This window comes from Notamacropus eugenii, chromosome 3 (assembly GCF_028372415.1).
Source record: "Notamacropus eugenii isolate mMacEug1 chromosome 3, mMacEug1.pri_v2, whole genome shotgun sequence".
NCBI lineage: Eukaryota > Metazoa > Chordata > Mammalia > Diprotodontia > Macropodidae > Notamacropus > Notamacropus eugenii.
Window position 1 is genome coordinate 278201762 of NC_092874.1, and position 15411 is coordinate 278217172.

The 15411-nt window shown below is 42.0% G+C and overlaps 1 protein-coding gene across 4 annotated transcripts in view; it reads right to left on the minus strand.

Moving 5' to 3' along the window:
• The window catches only part of NTN4 (netrin 4), a 164908-nt gene that overhangs the window by 7364 nt on the left and 142133 nt on the right, over nt 1–15411 (minus strand). For 2 of the 4 annotated variants that reach the window (XM_072655623.1, XM_072655620.1), the window contains exons 6-8: nt 11063–11276; nt 8412–8524; nt 3844–3912 (exon numbers count right to left, since the gene is read on the minus strand). In XM_072655623.1, the coding sequence (XP_072511724.1) occupies nt 3844–3912; nt 8412–8524; nt 11063–11276 (396 nt within the window). Of the gene's footprint in view, nt 1–3843; nt 3913–8411; nt 8528–11062; nt 11277–15411 lie in introns of all 4 variants that reach the window. The other 2 variants (XM_072655621.1, XM_072655619.1) reach the window with 1 other exon arrangement.

The window sequence follows — 15411 nt, forward strand, 5'->3', positions numbered from 1 at the left end:
TGCTTGCTGCTGTTGGGGAGGGTGGAGAGGAGAGGGGGAGGGAGAAAAAATTTGGAATTCAAAATCTTTTAAAAGTGAATGCTGAAAACTTTCTTTATGTGTAACTTGAAAAAAAATACTACTAAGAGCGTGATTCTGATTGTAGGCTGCAGGGCTTGTTTTGTTTTGTTCTGTTGTGTGTTTGTCTTTCATTCTCAAAGAGGACCACAACATCAAGATGATGACATGACTTGCAGTTGACTTTGATTTGAGTGAGGGAGGGCTGTGTAATGTCACCGGCCTCACTTTCTTCTCCTGAGCCATCTGGGTCCAATGGCCTGATATTAATCAGGAAGAGGGGAGATGGCCCAGGATGCAGTGGGAGACCCTCGCTGGTTCAGGCTTAGGTTTTACCACAATCTTACTTAGAGTGAGATACACCCATTCAATAAATAGGCTTCTTTAAGTTACTCAAGGGATGGCCTTTAATAAAAGAAAAAAATCAAACTGGGAGGGGAAGACCCTCAGGGTTCCTAGGTAAAAGAGTAACAATTACAAATACACCAGCGTAAGCTATCTGAAAACAGTGACCACACTCTCCCTAGGCTCCTTTTGCAATTGGATTACCCCAGCAAGGGTTATCAGAACCTTGGAATATTCAAAGGAATGACACCTGACATTGCAGAAATACCAATGTGGAAGAAACCTTGCACTGTATTTAGTGTCTACAGGACCATACTATGACTGCTTTTTTAGAACAATTAGAACACAAGAGATTCATCATATATGCACAAACATGCTTTCTGTATCACTGAAAGGAAAAAAACATCATTCTTTATTGAAGATCTACTCAATGGTTTGAACAGTCTTCAAGACTGTTTTAGAGAGGGACTCCATCTAACTCATTCTACAACTGATTCTTTGGATCGTTTATTCAAGAATTTCTTCTTGTCTGTGTCCAACGTTCTCCGAATCTGAGGATTCCATCACCTCCTGTCAATTAAAGTCCAGTCTAAATGACAGCATCCTAGAGCTCACTTTGAAAGGATACAGTGAGGTCACCACCCTGATCCTTTAGGTCACAGATGAGTTTAGAGTCCTCCCCATACTTTCTAGTTAGTGTTTCCTTCAATTCAAACACAAAGCTGCAGGGAGACTGAAAAGGGAAGAGGAGTGGGTTTGGGGAGCAAGGTCTTCTGTAGGAGACACTGAGTGCACCTGATTGAAGGCAGACAGAGCTTCGGATGCCACTGCTGCTGGGTATGGAAAAGGAGGTGTCTGGGATTAGGGCAGTGGTTGTGAGGATCAAATGAAGCAATGCTGGTAAAGTGCTAAGTCCAGGGCCTGGCACAGAGTAGTGCTATATAAATGTTCCAATCATTATGCTCCTTTTCTTGTGACTCTCAGTTAGAACAAGTTGCTAGTATAAAAGAGCGAGATGGGAATTGGAATGAAGGACTCTGAGACAGGCAATTCCCAATCTTGCTTTTTAATATACTGATTACTGTATTTCAACATAACTGGTTTCCTTTGTCTTCTAATGAATTTTATTTTGTGCACTGGCCCTTAGGCTTCACCAGACTGCCTGAGGGCTCCATGACTCAGAAGAAGTTAGGAGCCCTTGCTCTAAGGTCAGTTTCTGCTGTGAGCTCTTGCTGGTTTTCTTCCTGGCAGTGAAAGCCTAGGGGTGCATGGGGTAACCTAGGGGAAGGAGGGCAGTGCAGCTAGATAGGAACTTAGAGCTCATCAAGTTAAAATCCCTCATCTCACAGCTTCTCTGAGCCCTTGCTTCAGACTTTCTTGACATCTCTTTTCCAGCCTAATTCCTCATTCCATTCAGAATGCATGATGGCCTGCTCATGCTGACTACACTTCCCACCCCCAACCCTTTTGTCTTCTGGGAGATACTGAACTTTGTCTTTTCAGAGACTGCAGTATTCTATGACTTGCAGCCATGAAACATCATTGGAAAAATGTTAGAGTTAACATGTTTACTCCTTGTTTCAGGGAGAAGCCTGGGGTCATTAACAGAATGATGTAACTTCCCCCAAACAATCCAGGCTACTTACCTCCTCCTGTTCATTTGTGAACCCAACTTATGAATTGGTAATGTTTGTACAAGATGCATATACTGGTAAGTAAGCTCTATAGTTTGTCCATCTAACTGCATATCACAGTCTGGAAAAAGTGGGGATTCTTCATCCACTTAGCTTCCCTGTATATATGGTTAATCCAAACTTTTAAAAATTATTATGGATTGAACTAAGAAGGTTTTATAATGTTCTAGGGCTTGAGACAATCAGCAAACTGTAATCTACAAACAGGAACATCTGGAGGAATTTATTATCTATGAAGAAATCCCTTTTCAATTTCTATTCTGTACTGGACCTCATCTACAACAGTGGAAAACACCTCTATTTTATGACTTCCTTGATAAAACTCACAGGACTGTACTACAAGGTTGTCTATGTTATTATATTTTCATAAAAGTTTATATCATTCTGATATATGTTTGGGAGAAATCTTGTCAGAGGAGATCTTTTATAGTTTTGTTTGACCAAATCACCACAGTATGTCTGTGTCTATATGAGTAGAGAGGAAGGAATATATAGGAGAGATGTTACCAAGGTAGAAACAATAAGCTTTAGCAATGGACTGGACAGATAGGGTGAGCAAGAGGATTGGAGGATGACACTGAGAGGTTTTGATCTGGTTGGGACAACTGGGGTTCCCTTACCATTAATAGGGAAGTCTGGAAAAGGACAGAGGGTTTGGGAGGAAAGATAATGCCTTCTGTTTTGGACATCTCAAGGTTGAGATGTGTTAAGAAGCAGAAGAGAGGTTAGGGCTGACCTGGGAATCATCTACATTCATGGGAAGTTAGGAGATGACCAACAGCTTAAAGAAGAGGGCTCAGGAGGGAGACTTGGGGAATCCCTCTAATTAGTGGGCATGCCCTGGATGAAGATGCAACAGAGGAGAATGAGAAGGAGCTGTCAGACAGGCAGGAGAATCAGAAAAGAGCAATGTCAGGAAAACCTAGAAAGCAGAGAGGGTGTCTAGGAGGAGAGTGTGATTGACAATGTCAAGGGCAGAAGGGACTGATAAAACGCCAAGAGATCTGGCAATGAAGAGATTGTTGGTAACTTTGGACTGAGCAGTTTTAGTTGAATGATGAGGTCAGAAACCAGACAGCAGAGGGTTTACAACTGATCAACTGAGAGGACAAGTAGAGGCACCAAGTGCAGAAGACTTTCTCAAGTTTAGCCACAAATATGGAGAAGATGTGGGACAATAGCAGGGATGGTTGAATGAGTTTTTTTTAATTCCTTTGGTATCTTCCCCTCTTTAAGAACCTCAAAATTACATTATTTCAATAAGCCACCTCTGTATATACATGGTCTAGTCTAGCTTCTTTTCTCTGCTATTTTTTTTCTCACATGGGACATCTGGGACTGTGAGGTTAGGAATTCAAGTGTGGCGGCCCTGTCCTTCATGATAAAAAGAGTATGTTATAAAAATCTTCGAACGTCTTTTCATCTGGGTGTTATCCTCCTTCCAGCTAAGTCCTTGAATGCCCTCAAGATGACTTTTTTTAGTTGGGTCTCTTGACAAGCTCTCTTTTAAACTGCTGTTGCCCAGCGCTACTTCTCATTGTTTTATGAGATGTAGCTGCTCATTATCTTCCACTATAAGATTTTACAAAGCAGTTTATGTTCTAAATCCATGTTGCCTTTGGCCACCATATATTTCTACTTAGTAAGGAAAGCAATGGTTTACTGGCTGGGCTAGTTTCTAGGCTCTCTGGTCTCATAGCAAATGGTTCTTAGGAGCAAAGAAACTGATTTTCTTCTTGTAACTCACCATATGAATACTTCATTCCACAGAAGATTTTGGAGTTTCCTAACGATTGTTCTTTGCATTCACATTTGCCTAAAAAAAAAGTAACAGATTCATCTTCATTAGCCCCATAAAGGTGAAAGCAAGTGGCAAGTAAATTCACATAACATAATGGTGACCTCCAGGTATTTCCTCAGTGTGCTCAAGAAATCAATGGCTACAAACACAAATGAGAATTATTTAGACCCACAGAAGGACAATGGAGTTGCAGAACCACTTAACTGAGTTAAATTTATTTGACTATGAAGGGCTGAGGAGAGAAAGTGTGGGTGCAGTCATAGAATTTCAGGTTTCCGACCAACACCAGGAATCTCCTCTGTCTTATTCCCCACAAACAGTTATCTAAGACCACTTCAAGACCACTAGTGATGGGGGTCTTCCCATATTCTGAGGCAGCCCTAATTGCCTATAACTTAATTACCTATAGACTTCCTGTAACTTCCACCCATGCTCCTGGTTCTGTCCTCTGAAGTCAGTGTAACCCATCTTCCTCATCAAATATCTGAAGAGGGACAATGCATTCCTCTTGTCTTCTCTTCTACAGGCTGAACATGCCATGTTCCTCCAAGTAATCCTCATATGAATGGTTTCTAATCTTTCCACTATCCTGACCATTTTCCTAAAAGAGGGGTGGGTGGAACCAGTGGACTTAGTCCTCCTTTCCCCGTTAGAATCCAGGGAAGTTTTGTTTTCACTTTAATTTTTAGGACTAGACAGAAGTGACCATGTAGTAGGCACAGGAGGAGCCAACACAGAGGGTAAGGCAGGAAATTAGGTGGAATAGCAAGGGCCAGAAAAGTGGAACCATAGGATCAAGGATCCATTGGAGAAGTTCATCTTGGGAACAGGGGGGTGCTTTCTCCAAGAGAGGAAGGGAGGACAAGAAGTAGAAAAGGAGGGAAAGATAAAAGGTGAGATGAAGAAGAGAGAACTTAAGGGAGTTTGAATCTTCTAAGTCTGAGGCTAGGTCATCTATTGAGAATGAAGGGAGTTGGCACTGGGTTGTGGTTTTGAGAAGAATGGTAAAGATATGGAACAATTACTGCAGAGAATGTAACAGGGAGACCATTACAGAGGATTTCCAGTGAGCACTGATGTCCTAGTTTGAGGTTAAATAGCATGAATTTGGAGTGTGGCCAATCTGCTTGGTTCTGTGACTTTCCTTAGTTATTCCAGGAACAGAAACAAAGAAAGCAGTGGGATTTATCTATTATTGGAATTGTAAGGCAGAACCATCACAAGTTCAAGAGGGTAAAGGGAATCTAGGGTCCTAGGGAGAAGATGGTTGGCTGGAATGCCTCAACATGGGTTCTAGGTTGGAGGGAGAGGGAGAGATGAATCCAGAAATGGGCTGGTGGATTGGGAGGACCTGGAGACTGTAACAAGAGGAAAGAATATTTTATTATGAATGGAACCAGATGGGTATTTACATCCCAATGGTTTATCACTTTTCTCATGCCAAGCTAAAAATTATTTGAGAGCAATTAAGGGCTGAATTTCTTTGTTGTTATTTAACTTTTCATATGTTTGCATATTTTGTCCAGCCCTAACATCCTCCCTGTTCAGGCACTGAGCCAGCTGAATCGTAAAGGCATGAAGGGTATTGATAACAGGAAGAATAATTAAGTAAGAGTTCACTATATTAACATATTAGAAGAAAAATAATTTAGTTTAGACATAGATTTATAAAATCATAGAAGGGGATATGGTAAGTGTGGGGTAAATGTGAGAAACTGGATAGAAAATGCTAGAGGTTGACTCTCATGATTTAAACATTATTTAATTTATATGGCTCTCCTTGCCTTTCTGTGGCACATGTGATGAGGGGAAAGTTTTGACTCTTTTGAGAAAAAACTTACTACTAATATTTAACCCATCTATTTAAAACCATGTTGAATGAAACCATTTTAAACAATGGTTGATAGGTGTATGGTTATTTTAGAGTAGCAAAGGCCCTACAGAGAGTTCAGAGAATTAGATATAAAGTGTAAACCCATACTAGTCTTCACTCTTAGCATAGAGAGAACTAAAATTTTCTGTTCAGCTTAAGAGCATCAACTCATAGCCATGACCTTACAACTTTACAGAAAACCATTGTTTTGGTATGGGCTGATACAGCACAAAAACCATGGCAACCCTGGGCAAGTCACATTCTCTCAGCGTCCCAGGCCCTTATCTAAGACCACCTGCTCATCTGCTTTGGTTCTCTACACCAATGGAATCCTAAGTTTGTTCCCTATGCATTCCTCTCCCTTCCTCATCAAGAAACAAAAGCCACATGATAATAATGGGATAAGGGGCAGGAGACCTGGCTTCCAGGCTTTGCCACAGATTAGCATGGGACCTTTGGGCTTGAATTTCATAGTCTGTATTAGGAGGGGTTTGGACTAGAAATTTTAGGTCTCCTCCAACTCTAAAATTCTAATAATTCTATGATGATTAGCCTGACTAGGAGAGGCATAATAGTATGATGAAAAGAACAAGAGAATTACTGGTTTAGCCTCTGAGGCTTGCCAGCTGTGGGACCAGAGGCAAGTGACAATCTGTTTGCCTCAGTTTATCTATAAAATGGGAATAATGAGAGCATCTGCTTCCCAGGATGGTGAGAATCAGATGAGATAATGTACACAAAGCACCCTGTGAATCTTAAAGCATGTGGTAAAGGTTGGTAAGTATTATTATTCTTAATTACTAATGCAGCTGTAGGTCAGGATCGACAGGATTCACCAGCATCCCAACTGGGCCACAGCCTGGGAGCATGGTGGGGAAATCAGTGCCGACCACAGCCACACACTAAACGGTGGGAGAGAGGGTGGAGGTGCCTAACACCAGGCTCTACTCAAGGATGCTGGCAGCTGAGTGACCAGAGAACACACCACGAGGCCTCCTGATGACTCCGCAAAGGCACCACTGACATGCCATGCCAGAAAACCCAGCAGGAGATGCTCTTTTCTCCTTAGTCTCGGGCCTGTAAAACACTAGCACTCTCTTTGGTTGCTTTCTCACACAGCTCTTCCAGAAGTACTGAATAAAAGCACTTAATAAATAGTTAGAATTTTAGAGTTTAAGGAGGCCTGGAATTTCTAGTCCAAACCCCCATAAGAGATGATGAAACTCAAGTCCAAATGTACTTGCCTGAGGTCCCACAATCAGTCCATGATAGAGCCTACAAGCCAGGTCTCCCTTATCTCATTATCCTATAGTCTTTCTTTTTTGGGGGGGATAGGGGGAGAAGGGAGGAAAGCATACTATTTAATACCAGAGATTTAGTTTGTCACCCAGCCCACAGGCCAGGCCTTTCCGGCTTGGAAGGATCTGCCACAGCTTCCTCTCTTGGCATAGCATAACCCAAGGTTACCTCCATGCCATGCAGAAGCTTTGGAAGAAGAATTTCAGAAATTATGATGGTCAAATATTAAAACTGACACTAGGATAAAGCTTTGCTGATTAGGTCTCAACTCAGCCTTGTTTTTTCAAAAACTAAATCTGGAAGGGGGTAAAACCCCTTGCTTCGTTATACTGAGTTATTAGAAAGCTGGGATTATTTACATGACTGCAGTATTAGTCAAAGGCAATTTTGTTGTTCAGTAAAGGAAATATTTCAGCTGGTGCTCACTGCCTCACAAAGAGTTGAGAGAATTAAGACTACGCTGCTGGCACAGGCCCTAAGTTCCTGAAACATAGATAGGTAGATACATACAGCTGTTTGAATACAGATCTCACTGTGTCTGCCACACTTGCATGCTTGGGACACAGTGCATTGATCCTTGCTGAAAGGGGGTGCCCATGGGAGCTATTCTACACCCAGAGGAAGACGGCTGTTTAGCAGGAAACTGAACAATAACTTCTCTAAGCTGGAGCTCACCCAGATGAATTCCAGATAGTCTTGAGGGACATCATAGACAGCACAGCTGTTAATATGGATAGGAGAGTCTGCAGTCACTCTGGTGCCAGCACTTTGTTACATGCCTAATTGGTCTGATGCCAGCTCCCTAGTAACATGCACAATTGGCTAACTGAATGTCACACAAGCTTAAAAGCCTGATCCTCAGAGATCTTCCTTAGCAGACTCCAAGACTATAGTACAGTCAGAGAATTGTAAATGACGTTATGTTAGAATTATGGAAGAATGTTTCAAGTACTCATTAAATGCACAGTAAATAATTTCAATTAACTGTACAGAAATCAAATTCGTCAGCATTAAGTGGAAAAATTTTGGTAGTGACCAAAGATATTTTCTCTTTTCTAAACTTTGACATAATTTTACTTTTTTTTTCTTTCACTGTATTTCCTTTAGTGAGTTAAAATGAGCACTTAGCCCTTGCTACATAGCCCTTTTTGTCCCAAATCACATCCCTGAAGAGACATACTCTTGTATGGGAAGTGTTTTCTTATCACTTCAGAACTAAAGAACACCATCATGCTGCTTTTTCATTCACTGCAAACAAAGTTTTTGCTCATGGGTATTAAAAACTGCTATTGCCTAGGGCTGGGCCAGGGAAGAAGAGAGCTGACTCTGTCTTCCTTCTCACCTGAATGTCGAAGAGCTGAGAATCCTTGTTCATCCTCCCATTCCCAGGCTGGTTCACTCTGGTTAAATGCAGGGTAGAAGTCTGGAAGTTCATGGTGCCAGTCAATGTCTGCACTGCTATAAGAAAGTCAAACTATGAATAAGAGTGTGTCACATTGGTCCAAGGACACAAACAGGCAGTTTTTGAAAGAAGCAGCACAAATGACCAACAAGCATCTGAAAAAGTATTTAGAGTCTAATCAGAGAAATGTAAATCAGAAATGAACCATCATATGGCTGGCAACGATGGAAAAATTCAGAGTTGCAGGGAGCTGTGGGGAAATACTCTTATCAAGTCACTGTCGATGGAGCTGTGAATTGGTCCAAACATTTTGGAAATCCGCATGTGATCCTCTAGTGAGTTACAATATTGTTCCTATCCATTGATCCAGAAATCCTCTGAAGTTTATAACCTAAGGAAGTTATTGGATCAGGTGATGGGGGTACTTCCTTTGACTGACTTCCCAGATGGCTCTGTTAGCTCTTTTCCACCACGTACTTTCTCCTACTCTCTTTTTTGGCAGCTTTTAATTGCTATGTCCAGTGGGTGAAGATCCCAGTTCACCCAAAGGAAGGATTCCATGACCTGAACTGGGGAGAAGGGAAGGCCTTGTTTTCCCTGCTCTCCTTTTACTCTAGCTCTGAGAATGGGCCTGGGGTTGCTTGTTTCTGTTCTGTTTTCTGTTTGTCTTTCTCGGTTTCAGGTGCTGGAAGTAATCCCTGGGGGACCAGTAGTTCAAGCCATGGAGACCTTAGAGCCAGGATTTCAGCCAGTCATCCCTGTCCTGAAGTCCAGAGAAGCCAGGGTGCCTGGAACTTGAGCCCCAAGGGGGTATTAGACTTGGAACTGGAACCATGCTCTCTGGGAACTGAGTTAAGCTAGGAAACCTAATCCTCTTCCCTTTCCCAGAGACTGAGGTGCTGCAAAAGGGTGGGGATTGTGCTTCCCATGGGCCGTGGGGGGGGGCGGGGGGGGGGAAGTAAGTTTGTATATTTGTAATTATACGTTCTGAAGCAAATATTTCTGTGTTAAAGCTAATCTCATTATTAGTGGCTAAATGGAACTAGGGTACAAACCATCTCCTAAAATTGAGGGAGTATCATTAGTGGAGACTGGAGTCATTTGCTGAGCTGGGACACTCCAAATCCCCCCCTTTAGGGGATTAGAGAACCCCAGGTGGGGGAGAAGAGAAACCTCAAACTCTAACATATCTAGCCTTTAAGTACCGAAAGCCAGGGTGGACTGTGTTACAATTAAATTTTTCAGCGATAATACTTAGAGTTCCTACTATATGGAGCTTTACAGTTTACAAAACACTTTCTCATCATTTGATCCTTGTAGCAACTCTTTGAAGTAGGTAGTGTGAGTAGTGCTAACCCTGTTTTACAGTTAAGAAAATGGAAGTTCAGGGACATAAAAGTCAAAAAGTCATGTGGGGAGGGGGAAGAGAAGAAGGACCACAGCCCAGGGCTCTAGATTCCACCTTCAGCTCTCTTTTCACTGTACTATACTGTCCAAGTATAAAAATATTTCTTTTTTTTCTTTTTAATTGGTTTCCTTTATTACTGTTTTCTTGCCCCATTAAACAAGAGGATGGTCTTGCCAGAAGAGAAAATATAAAAAAAGGTTAGGATGACAGTTATATATGTACCTAATGCAATTTTAAGATAAAACTGTATCATGACAAAGTTCAAAATGAGTTACAACTGTGGCATAAAAATTATAAACATTATTATTGAGGAGAAGATTAACAAATAGTCATCAAACTCTATCACTCTCAAAGATAAGAACAGCCAGCACATAATCCCAGCCAGGGGCAGCAAGGAGGTGGCTTGGTGGATAGAGTTCTGGGCCACCCACCAGCTATGTGACCCTGGGCAGGTCACTTAAGCCCTGTTTGCCTCAGTTTCATCATCTGTCAAATGACCTGGAGAAGGAAATGGCAAACCCCTGCAGAATCTGCCAAGAAAACCCCAAATGGGGTCACAAAGCATCAGATCTGATTGAAAGGGAGGAAGTAACAACACAATCACGAGGCAAATAAAACAAATTCAGAACCTAAGTTCTTCCTGCCTTTCCAGATTTTGGCTTTGCTTCCTTTCCGGTGCCTTTTTTCTGACCACTTATATCACATATGTCTTTTATGGATATAATTTTTTGTACACCGTTTCATCCAAGAGAAGGTGAGCTCCTTGAAGGCAGGGATGAAATTTTTGCCTTTCTTTTGATTCCCCGTGCCTAGCACAGTGCCTAGCAACCTGCTGTTGTTGTTCAACTGGCATGAAACATTTCTGAAAGGACTCCCCCAGTCCTTGGTAGAAACTATCCCAGGTTTCCAGAGACATAAAGTTTATGCCATGACTCCTACTTTCAGGGTCTGTTGTTAACGGGATGCATTCATCTTATAACAAAGTTGGGGAAATGTGATTCCCAGAGTCTTAATCATTCCCAAAGCCCTGAAAGAATTCTTTTACAGGAGACTGAACTATGAGGTCCAACTAACTAAACCCTTCTAAGACATCTACCCCCTATCGTGGAGCATCTTTTAAACTATTAATAGCATTCCAGATATCCAAAGAAGTAAGATAAGAGGCAGGAGGTTGTTTGCTCACCTGCTGATGCAGTCCCCTGTGAGAGGGTCACAGCTTCCTGCACAGTCACATGGTCTGCAGCCATATTCTCCAAAACCCCAGTATCCTACCATGCACTTGTCACAATGAGGGCCTGCCACTCCAGGTTTGCAAGGGCAGTCACCATTGCTGGGGTCACAGAGGGTTGCTGAGCTGAAAGGAATAACAGCTGACCCAATGGGATGGCAGGAACACACTGCAAGAGAATCAACACACAAAATACCTTCAGTTCTATGTCAGTCACTTACGGATTGTCCATGAGGCAGGCTGACATTCCCATTGTCCATCAGCACACTCCCAAAGTCCCACATCAGTTGGTATGTTTCCAAGGAATGCAAACTAACTTGCAGGTCTTCTGTTGCAGCTTCAAAACTACCACCACTACCACAAAAACCCAACCTCAAACCCCCAAACCAAACCAAACTCCAAACAACAAAGCCACACCATATGTTACAGAATTAAATATGAATGGTTAATGAAGAACTGAATATGATAATATTTTTTAAGTAGAGGAAAGAAAAGTGTCTTGATGGAAATATCTTTGTCATTGTTTAGGGAAATTGCCAGCTTGAGTGTCACTCCATGTCTTTAGTGTGCATATAACCAGAGCATACCTGCCACTGGATGACTAGGTGACCATTTGCCTGTGAAGGGTCTCAAAACTGCTGGTCTGCTTTTGGGAAGAGGAACAGGGATGATCTTTAGATTCTGGTCTTCTCAGAGGTCAAAGAAGTCATGTGGTTTGTCATTTCTGGGAATTTCATGGTGCTTCTAGCTCATGAATGAGTGTCATGCAGGACACAGACCTCACTGGTTCCCTAGAATGTCCTTTCTTATGAAAAATATTTTGAATCTTTGGATGAACTTCAGAGCTTATATTCCTGTTCAGGGTTTCATGGGCCTATGACCTATTCTAGACTCAAAGTATGAGAGTAGTTATAGGCTCCTTAAGTTAGTCCCGAGAATCTCAGAGTGCAGGACAGGGGCTTCTCCTCACAGTCTTATGCCCACAGCATTTTGATTTTTTTAAAATAGTGGGTTGTATCTAATAGTCTGGAGTTTTGTACTGCAGCAAAACCAGAGTATAAAGCACCTAGCTGCCTGAGCTCTCCTTGGCAGGTGAGTTACTTGGACATGTTCCTAGATTGAGCAGACTTGATCTGCCTCCATATATGCCAAGGGCCATCTCTGTCTTATGCCCTTCCATGTCAGGGATAGATAGTTTCTTGTGTTCTTCTTTATATGGAAGTTCTACCTACGGAGAAGACATATGACGATATGGAGTAGAAAGAGCCTCAGAACCATGACTACATTTCTTCAACCTCTCAGTTTTCATGAAGAGGAAGCAGAGACGTTTGCCATGGTGTATTTCTGCGGACATTAACCTGGTAGACTTAAAGGAATACAAGTCTAGAGATAGTCAAAAGAAAGGGTCATACTGGGCCATTTTAACTGAGATTTCTAATTCTTCCATTTGCTCAGATTTACCTCCCTCCTTTAGAATGTGCTCAGAGGTAACTTAAATGGAATCCAGTGACATTGCCAGCAATACTTGTAGGCACTAAGGCAAGAGAACAGATAACCACTCAGCTGCCAAAGTGATCTTCCTAAAGTGCAGATTTGAACATGTCACCCCCCTTCACACACACCCCCTCCCCCCAATCATTAAACTCTAGTAGCTCCTCCCTGTTACCTAAAGGATCAAATATAAAATGATGTTTGCCTTTGTTTCCATTTTAAAGAAAATTTTTATTGATGTATTTTTACACCAGTTTCCCTCTCCATCAGCATTCTTCCCTTTTCCAGAGAGCCATTCCATGTAACCAATAATATTTTTAGAGACATAAGAAAAAGAAGAGGAACAAAATCAGTATGACTAATCAATACAATGAAAAAGGTTGAAACTCTGGCAGTGTGCAATACTTGTGGGCCTCACCCCATGGAAAAGGGATGGAGTGGGAATGTCTTCTGTGTGATTGTTGTGTGGGGTTTGTCCTTCGTTCCTAAAGAGGACCACAGCATCAGGAAGAAGATGCCATGACTTTCAGAAAGTAAGCTGGATTTAAGTGAGGGAGGGCTGTGAAAAGACACCAGCCTCACTTTCTCTTCCAGAGTCACTGGGTCCAGTGGCCGGATATATGTCAGGACAACTAGAGACGACCAAGAATACAGTAGGAGACCGTGGTCATTTGAAGCTAAGGTCTTTCTGAGTTCTCACTTTGACTGAAGCAACGCCTATTGAGTTATTAGGACTGTTCAAGAAGTGAGCCAAGGGATGGCTCCTTTAATAACAATAAGAATAAAGATGGTGAAGATGAAAAAAATTAAAGTAGGAGGGGAAGACCCTCAGGGCTTCTGACTGAAAGGAAAACAATTACTATTTACATTCACTCTTGAGTCATCAGGGCTCAAACAGTAACTATTAAGTGGTCCTTGGGTAGGGACCTATTGTTGGCCAATCAATGAGAGCCAGAGTGAATTGGGTTCAAGGCATCATCTTCAAGAAAGAAATCTAGCCACTAAACCCCAAGAGATCTAGGTAGGTTCCAGTCTTCAAAATTTACCTTCCTTTGCTTTGGGCAGAGTACTGTCTGGTAAGGGCACGATACCCCATGTGGAGAGAGGAGAGGGGAGGAGAGGGAAGGGGAGGAGGAGCTGAGTTGCCCAACTGGACTTGGCCAGTTAGGTCACCAGTGGGGTAGCTTGGACTACTCACAAGTTGTGGTTCATCCTTTGCTCCTGACATCAGGAAGATGATGCCATGATTTGCAAGTAAATTGGATTCAAGACTCTGTTTGGCTTCTAAAGGCTTTCCCCACCTGACCTCTTGCTACCCTTCTAGTTGTCTTTCACTTTATACTACATATTACACAATTCAGTTACACTGGCTCCTTGCTGTTCTTTGCACAAAATACTCCATCTCTTGTCTCAATCTATTTTCACTTGGTCTTCCATACCTAAAATGCTCTTGATCTTCTTTTCCCTGTCCCAGCTTCCTTCTAAAACCTCACTTGTATGAAGCTTTCTCTGGTCCTACTCAATGCTAGTGCCTTCCCTCTGAAATTACCTTCAGTGTACCCAGCATATATCTGGAATGTACACTTATTTACATGTTTTCTCCTCTATTAGAATATGAGCTCTCTGAGGATAGATACCATTTTTTTGTCTTTCACTTTATTATATCCCCAAAGCCTAATTAAGACACATAGGAAGCACTTAATCAATGCTTGTTGATTTGTAGATAACCATGACAACATCCTAAGGATATTGACAATTTTGCAGGTTTATGACTTTGATTTTTTTTTGCCTATAGGAATCCAGACCTAAGAATATACCATAAAAATGATAACCTAATCTGTTTTTCTGTCATAATTAATCAAGTGGCTTGTTTTTATCAATGAGGCTGATTTTTGCCCAGCAACTGTGTGTTTGTTCTTTGTTGCCAAAGAAGACCATGCCATCTGAGAAATGATGACATGACTTGCACTTGACTTTGTTTTGAGTGAAGGAGGGCTGTGCAGGTCACCAGCCTCACTTCTCCTCCAGAACCATCTGAATCCAGTGACCAGATATTCATCAGGATGACTGGAGATGACCCAGGATGAGGCAACTGGGGTTAGGTGACTTGCCCAAGTCACATAGCTAGTGAGTGTCAAGTGTCTGAGGTAGATTTGAACTCAGGTTCTCCTGACTTCTGCACTGGTGCTTTATCCACTGCACCACCTAGCTGCCCTGATTTGCCTAAATCTAAATCTGCCCACTAACAGGGGGCTCTACCTGCTGACAAGAAAACCTTGTTACTTTCTGTATACATGATCAACCCCTATGGTTTGTGCCCATATTCTTGAATGTTGCAAGCTAAGTTCCCTGTTTTGTGACCCAGTCCTTGAACTGTTATGTAAAGTACCCAATACACCTGCTTCCCCTTTTCTGACATCCTTCCCTGTGGTTAACTGTTCATGTAGGAGCATACCCCCACCCCTAGGTGAGAGCCCAAAACTTGTGGATAAAAGCAAGCCCCTGTCTTTTCTCAAACTGTTAGTGGCCCTAAGGTCTATCCTGCTGCTTTTGCGTCAATAAAGCCCTCCTGACTAGCAGAATATCTGCCTCTTGAATTCTTTCCAGACAACCTGACTCCTGAACCTCACCAACCTCATCATTATGTTTTGCTCAAACTGAAAATTTTTACTACAGACAGTACATAATAGTAGACCAACACTCCATACGTCACCTAAATGAATCATTAAATATTTCCTTTATTAGATCCTAAATGGATATTTTCTTTTTGAAAAGTGGTGACGAAGAACTCATTTAACCTGAACAATTGTAAC